Source organism: Rhizophagus irregularis, chromosome 13 (assembly GCF_026210795.1).
Source record: "Rhizophagus irregularis chromosome 13, complete sequence".
Classification (NCBI taxonomy): Eukaryota; Fungi; Glomeromycota; class Glomeromycetes; order Glomerales; family Glomeraceae; genus Rhizophagus; species Rhizophagus irregularis.
In genome coordinates this window covers 4,883,465-4,891,497 of record NC_089441.1, presented here as the reverse complement: position 1 = coordinate 4,891,497, position 8,033 = coordinate 4,883,465, and the positions used below count along the sequence as shown (strand labels likewise).

General features: G+C 29.1%; 2 protein-coding genes across 2 annotated transcripts; one reads left to right on the top strand and one right to left on the bottom strand.

Moving 5' to 3' along the window:
• Nucleotides 1-433: 433 nt before the first annotated feature.
• Nucleotides 434-892, bottom strand: OCT59_005665 (uncharacterized protein; the record flags this gene model as incomplete). The annotated part of the gene is made up of 3 exons (XM_066138502.1): nucleotides 434-540; nucleotides 660-784; nucleotides 846-892. 3 exons carry the CDS (start codon nucleotides 890-892, stop codon nucleotides 434-436), a joined length of 279 nt encoding a protein of 92 aa, XP_065997622.1.
• Nucleotides 893-5,097: 4,205 nt separating this feature from the next.
• OCT59_005664 (uncharacterized protein) lies at nucleotides 5,098-6,652 on the top strand (the record flags this gene model as incomplete). The annotated part of the gene is made up of 3 exons (XM_066138501.1): nucleotides 5,098-5,360; nucleotides 5,443-5,617; nucleotides 6,200-6,652. The coding sequence occupies 3 exons, from the start codon at nucleotides 5,098-5,100 to the stop codon at nucleotides 6,650-6,652; spliced, it is 891 nt and encodes a 296-aa protein (XP_065997621.1).
• Between the last annotated feature and the right edge of the window lie 1,381 nt (nucleotides 6,653-8,033).

The following is an 8,033-nucleotide window of genomic DNA, read 5'->3' as shown; positions in this document are numbered from 1 at the left end:
AAAATTATTATAAACTAACTAACATGAAATGTTACGGCGGGCTACTCCCCGAAGAAATCCAATGTCCGAACAACGACTTGATGCTGCTCATAATTTTAAATACTCCCAATATTTCACATCTCCTATGCCATGATAATAATGATGGAATAGAATTTTATAATAATAATGATATTAGTCTGAATAGAAGAAGACGTTAATAAACTTCATTCAAAAATATTTGTATGGACGTTAAATATTTCAGCTCTTCATGCAATTACATATTATCATGATGGAGGCAAACAGTAGTAAAGAAAAGATTTAAGTAATTTTACAGGTATTACCGACCATTATAACAATCATGTTAATAATTCATCATTAATATCACGATCCTTATAACCTCCTCGAACAGAATTCTTGTTCATTCATCAGAAAAATATGCTTGGACGTCATCAAACTAACAAGCAACAGGGCGATCTAGCTCAAGGGACCAACCAATTTGGACAGTGGTATCTTTCCAAGAACCCAATAACGACTTCCAGGCTCTATATTCGATTTCCTTGTCTAAAAATCATTTATAATTGTACGTGCAGTCCTAAAAAAAAGTTGTATCAAAACATTAGTAATCCGACTGTTAAATATTGACTTGTGAGTTATTAGTTAATCATTGATCATGAACTTACAGTATGCATTCTCTTTTTTTTCAGAAAACACGATTTTTCCAACTTTCAATTCGTCATATGCTGAAATCAAGTGCGTTTGTATTAGAACCATTCTTGAAGTAATTTCAAGAACAATATGGGAAAAACTATAAAAAAAGAAAATGAAAAGATTAAGACCATTGATTTAACAAATAGTAGCGTCAATACCAAGACCATGATATAGCTCTGGGACCAATCATGCGTCTAAGCATCATAACAATAGGTAACAAATAGTAGTGTCAATACCAAGACCATGATATAGTTCTGGGACCAATCAGTGTGTCTAGGCATCACGACAATAGGCCATCACCGCCATCACGACAATAGGCGATTTATAGGCCATTACCACCATCACAACAATATGTAACAAATAGTAGTGTCAATACCAAGACCATAATATAGTTCTGAGACCAGACCATGATATAGCTCTGGGACCAATCAATGTGTCTAGGCATCACGACAATAGATAACAAATAAAAACCATGGTCATAGCTGCAGAGGATTAAGGTTTCGTTGATTCATTACTTAAGAAAAAGTGCCGAGTAGTTTGTGTTTTGTCATTACAAGATAAAACGAAAGTCGCGGAACATTCAAGAGCCGAGCATACCGCTCCAATTGAAATGCCAATTCCAAAACAACGTTCTCACGGGAGTTTATCCGAAAGAAAATTTTGTATTAGCCTGTGATCATTGTATCATTTGTGTGATGGTTTAATTGAAAAAAACATGAGGCGTATAAATATAATAGAAATAGATGTCATATCATAACAAATTAATATAATTTTAGTTAAATTTAAACTTTTATTGAATTATAATTTTACTAATATAATCACACTTTTCACAATATAAATCACCTAGTAAGAATATTTATTAAGCACTTCACCTCAAAATTAGATGATTCATTTTACCATAGAATTTTCATAAGCTGGTATTAATTTTTCGAGAAGCAACTTCCAGGCGCTATGTTCAATTTGTTGTCTGAAAAATCAGAAAATAATACTAGGAAATTAATAAACGAGGCCCAACTTTCTCCAAGAATTTTTTCTTGGAATTGTCAAGATACACTGAATAGGTTTATAATATCATAGAATAGTTAACACACAAATTTCGATATTCACAGTATACACTTACGAAAAATTTATAAATAAAGTCGAGATTAGTATTTTTTATGTTCTTTGCGGAAATAATAGTACTTATAGATATTAGTCGCACAAATGATCATCTAGTATGATGATAAAAAAATGAAAAAGATAAAACAATGTAAAAATAAAATAAATAAAAATATAAGGTAAAAATAAAATAAAAAAATGAACAAAAAAATAATAAAGAAAATGATATCAAATATGTATGTTCCGCGGCACCCCTATAAGAAGACAATTTTCATAGAATACTGTATGTAGTTTTAACTTACCATGATGACAGAGAAAATTCGACAAAGTAGCTTGTTAAAAGGAAACGTTATGATTTTATTTTTTTTTTTCTAACGTAAATTTTTTATGAAATCTGAAACTCAAAGGAAGGCCTACATATACTTTTTTTTGTAACACAAACTAATACAATTACGCGTATTCCCTTACGCGTATTCCATTAGTACTGTACTTTGGAGATTAGAGCCACTGTTCTCAAGTATCTTCTTCAAGTATCACAATCAATAACGGGATCAATAGAATTATAAGCTTGAGCAAATCAGGCATTAAATCGTGTATAAATCACTTATTCGGCACTTCGAACCGAATAACTAACGCTACCTAAAGGTAGCTTGGAATCAATATAACAGTTATTCGGCACTTCCGAATAACGATTAAATATTGAAAAAAATCTTGCTGAACTCATCTTTGTTACGTAAAAATAAAACCAGGAAAAAGGAAACCGTTTAAGTCCTTCGCGTTGAAGTGTAATGCCATATTTCAGGGGCCCGTTTTTGTCCCTACTCCCTACGGTAAAATAGTCCTTTCAGACAATAATTAGAAACTCTTCGAACTTCGGATATTTTTTTGATCACTCGATTGAGGAGATGTTTTTGGGCGTATCGACGTATCGTGTCTTTCCTCCACAATCTTTTATATTTAGATGATATTTTTTTAAAAAAACAAACGTATTTTATTTCTTTTTTCGACGTTAGTTTGTTTTGAATCTTTAAATCAGAAATTTTTTATGATCTGCCGGTAGTCGGGTTTGGTTAAGGATAAAATAATGATACGATAAATAGGGAAGAAACAAATATTTATGTAAACAACAAATTCTTTTTAAAAATAGATTTACATTATATGAAAAAGATTTTATTCATATATTGTAAAGTTATTCACAGTTTACACAAAAAGAAAAAAATATTACTTTTACATATATTTCACTTGTAAAAGTTTCACACGAAAGAATTAATACCTAATTCGTTTGGTAATATACAATTGAGTATAGTATTTTTTTCTAAGCCCATGCTCATTGCTCAATAGTCATGGCACCATATAATATTCAAATAATTGTTCCTTTCTTACTTCTTTTTGTCTAGTGATAAAAAGAAGGTACAATTAGTAGAAATAAACAGTAAAGACCAAAAAAAACAACTGTATTTAATTAATTTAATTCTATAAATATATCTATTTTAGAAAAGTTCAAGAAGCCAAGATAAAAATTAAAAATTAGCAATAAAGAGTAATACAGTTTATTACAGTATATTAAATATAAAAATATTATAATTTCACGAACGTTAAACGGTTTTCTTTTTGCGAAAATTTTTCTTTCTATATCTATTAAGCAACTTAGCTTTTTATTTGAGATCAGTTTAATAAAATTTTCTTAAAAAAAATGAAAATAAATAAATAATTGCAGTGAAATAGGGATTTTTTTTTTTTTGAAGACGAAACACAAATGATCAGCAAACATGTGATATTTATCCAATTATAATCTAAGTGATTAAATCACATGATATAAAATATACAAGAACTTTTTAAAATTCAAAGTCCGATTAAATCAAAATCGTCAAGAAAAATTCGCGAGAAATTTCCTTAATACTGCTTAAATTAAGTCCGATTAAATAAATTATATAAAATTGTCAACGAAATTTTTCCTTAATACTGCTTAAATTTAAAGTTCAAAGTCAGATTTATAAATTACATCAAGAAAAATTCGCTTAATACTACTGTTTAATTTTATGTTTATTAACTAGAAATATGATAAAAAAAAAATAAAATAAACTAAGATTCGTAACGTTTATTATCGGGGACTTTGTCCTCATGATAATACTAATGTATATTATTTTATTATGAATTAAGATTTTATGCAGCATTTTAAAAGTATTACCAAGACTTTAGAATAATATAATTGTATTAGCTCATAAAATGCTTCTATAAGGATCAAGTCTACTAAATGGATCACCAAGTAGAAGTCATGCCGTGATTTTGATGATTTAAGTCGGAGCTCCTGTATTCTCATATGGACTTTTATACTCTGATGTGACAGCACAGTCATACATTGGAATACCTTAGATGAATTTAATGATATATACGACTTTTGATCGTCTCCCAGATACAATTCTAGGAAAGTTAGATTGCTAGAAACCAAGGATGATCAAAAAAAGGAAATAGTTCAATAATCTTTTTCCATTAAGAATTGGAGGAATACTTAACATTGCTAACTAATATCACTATCACACTGATAAGCTACTAGAATGAACTTAGCCACTTATTAAAAATTCAATTCTTGATTAATACCATCAATTGCACACAAAGAATTATTTACTAAAAGCTGTTGTGTTTGCATCTTTTTTATTCAATGGTGGCTTTATAACATTATAATCGACCGAGTTTACCATTGGTCCCTATTCTTTGATTATCTAAAAAAGAATAAATAATAAACTTATCTTGTGTACATATTTAAGTGCAAATTACCATACTAGATACAGTCACACTGGACAAATAAAATATTCTATGCAGTAAAGTTATTACTAAGAAGTCACGAACGAATTACAAGATACGAGAAATGTGAAAGATATAATAACAATATACAAACATAAAAAATCAAACATCAAAAAAAATGATTTATGCAAAGCTTTATTGATTCTTTCAAATATGGTAACAAAACTTACAAAGAGAAAACGAAGTGATGAATTGATGATGCGAGACGAACAAATTAAAATCATGATAATCATTTTCACATGATTATCACAATAAACATTTCGTTTAAGTGTTACCACATTTAGTTAATGATTTTTGAATGATTTGAAAGATCAACGAGTTTCCTAAATAGGCAAATTTTTATTTGAGATTACCTTTTTTAAATATATATGAAAGTAAACATTCAAATTTTTTGATTAGTGTAACAAGGCTAGAAAAGTTTCATTCATTAAATAAATATTTAACATGAATTTTTAGATGAATTATTTTTTTCAAAAAAAAAAATCCATTTTTAAGTTTTAAAATTTAACCATGCAATATAATTTAACAGAAGAAAAAATCAAAATTATCCAATCTCTTGGAAAACTTCTTAAAAATGGAACAGATCATAATGTTATTATTCACATCGGAGAATATTCTAATTCTAAAAAATTTCTTGCTCATACTGCTATCTTACGCTATAGATCAGATTATTTTAACAAAATACTTTCCGAAAAAAACATCAAGAAAGAAGGCGGAAAATATATAATTAAGAAACCAAATATTACACCTCAAGCATTTGAGGTCATACTTGAGTAAGTAACTACTAGATATTTTAAAGAAAAAAATCTTTTCTCATATAAATATACTAAAAAAAAAAATTTCCTTCTCAAATAGGTACCTTTATATTGGTGAAATTAATATCACTAACAAAACTGGAACCGAGCTTTTAAATATTATGTTTGCTTCTAAAGATCTAAAGTTAGAAGAATTAGCTGAATTTATCAAGGAATTTATCATTAATCATCATCATCTCCTTTTACAAAATGATCCTGTCGGAATTCTTCAAATCGTTAATGATAACAATACTTTTATAAAGATAAAAGAATTTTGTATAGAAAAAATTTGTTCTGAACCAGAGATTCTCTTCAAATCTGATAAATTTACTCAATTATCTGCCTCTTTATTGGAAATTATTTTGAAACGCAATGACTTGAATTTAGATGAAATTGAAATTTGGGATAATTTAATAAAATGGGGATCAGCACAAGAAGATCGAGAGATCAAAAATTTCTTCAAATTTATAAGATTTTATGATATATCTTCTGAAGATTATATAATGAAAGTTAAAGAATATTTACCAGAAGAATTAAGAGCAGATCTTTTAAGATTTTATATGATTCCTGGACATGAACCAGAATGTAAAACTTTACCAAGGCGTATTGTTGATTCTGTTATAATTAATCGAAAACATGTAGAAGTTTTTGCAGATTGGATTGATAAAAAAAATAGTTGGAATGTTGAAAATAATAACGGTACCATTAATTATAAATTTAATCTTCTTTATAGAGGTAGCAGAGATGGTAATACAATCGCTGAAGTCCGTAAAAAATGCAACAATAAAGGAGCTACTATAATCGTAATAAAAATTAAGGATTCCGAACAAGTAGTTGGAGGTTATAGTCCTATTGGATGGGATTCAAGTGATACTTATAAATCCTCGGCAAACAGTTTTATATTTACAATTCCAAACAGAAAGAACATTCAAACCGCAAAATTAGTTTATGGTTATGATGATCCATATTCCATATTATGTCGTCATTTCGCAATATTTGGTTATAATGATTATAATCGTAATTGGAATGTTAATAATCCATTTTCTTCTCCTAAATTTGACGGTATACCAAAAGGAAATCTTTATATGGATGATTATGAAATTATTCAAGTTGTCGAGAAAACTAGTGTTTCAAAGAATAATCTTGAAAACACTAGTCTTATCAAGAGTACTGTTGAAAATTTTGGTACCACCATGAAAAATATAGAATATACTAGTAAAAAAAGCAATCAAAAAAGCATTTTGAAAAGATTAATATGCGGGAAATCTTAACACGTCACACTCTTTCTTTGGTAAAAAAATTGCAATTCATTTAACCCGGCATTTTGCGTGAATAAAAATAATAAAAATACATATATTCATTGATAGCACCATGAAAAGATTATATTGGGATTTGGGAGGCTAAGCAAATGTTAAGAGGCCGTAGTTATTTATCAATTTTTTTTGGAAAATAACTAAAATTAAACCGGATCCCAGGAATAATCATATTGTGCACAGAGTTAGGTTTTGGGTATTTAGGAGCTGTCAATGATTCATCCTGTCTCCCGTTACTATTTAGTGTAAAAATGAAATTTGTCGACATTTATAATCTCACAATAAAGAGGGGAGAGTTCCCCGGTAAAAATTAGTAAAATTCATATTTTTTTTAAGAAAAGAAAATATATAAGTTAACATTCTCTCTATTTCCTTAAGAAAAATTGCGATCATTACAATTTCTTTTTAATGTATTTATTATAGTATCAAATTGATAAATTTAATATAATTAATAAAATAAAAATTTTTTATCTAATTATAATTTAAATCGATTTCTTCAAATCAACGTTGAATTTTTTTGAGAAGCTATTTGGATTTTAAAATAGATTTATTCATTACATAATCGAAATCATCATCGCCCCCGCTTTCTCTTCCTCTTGTTCGTCTCGCATGCGCTCTTAAGCGGTCGGGACTGGCATTTACTTTTATATAGCCCCGGAAAAATATCTAAGGCAAGTGATATTGCGTATTCGATCGAATTTACAAAGAAGGCTTTAGACCCAAACTCAGAAGAATACCAGTCATTGCGTAAGAGTGTGAGAAAGGTTTTGGGCATAATTGTGGGTTTGTTAAAGGATAGAGCGTGTGCGGAGGAAGAACCTGATAGGAAGAGAGCTAGGATAGAGGGGTATCGTTTGAAAAAATAGGATGTATATTAGCATAGACGTCATGTATCACGGGCTCCCGATCCTTTGTATTTATTTTTCGCATGTATTAATAAAAAATTTTTCATAACTACCGCATGATATCATGGCATCTTGACTTGAGATTACATGTACTGTAGATCCGTTGACAAGAAAAGAGCTTCGGTAAAAAATATTCAGGTGGATGTCTTCCGACGTGATTTTTGATCGTGAAGATTCTTCACGGTTGCAAAGCTAACTTCTGTTCGTTTTTCTTGAATGTATGAAAGTGAGAGAACCTTGTAGTTAACAATATTAGCGATAGCTGTAGAAATTCACCGTAAATGTAGGAGCAAAGAAATAATATCATGCTGGGACTCGCATTAAATAGCCTAGGATCCCGCGTAGTCCCTCTCTCCTTGATAGCATTATACATTTCGCTTGCTTCTCTACCACTTTTATTACTTTTATTTATAACTAGGTAATGGTGACCATTA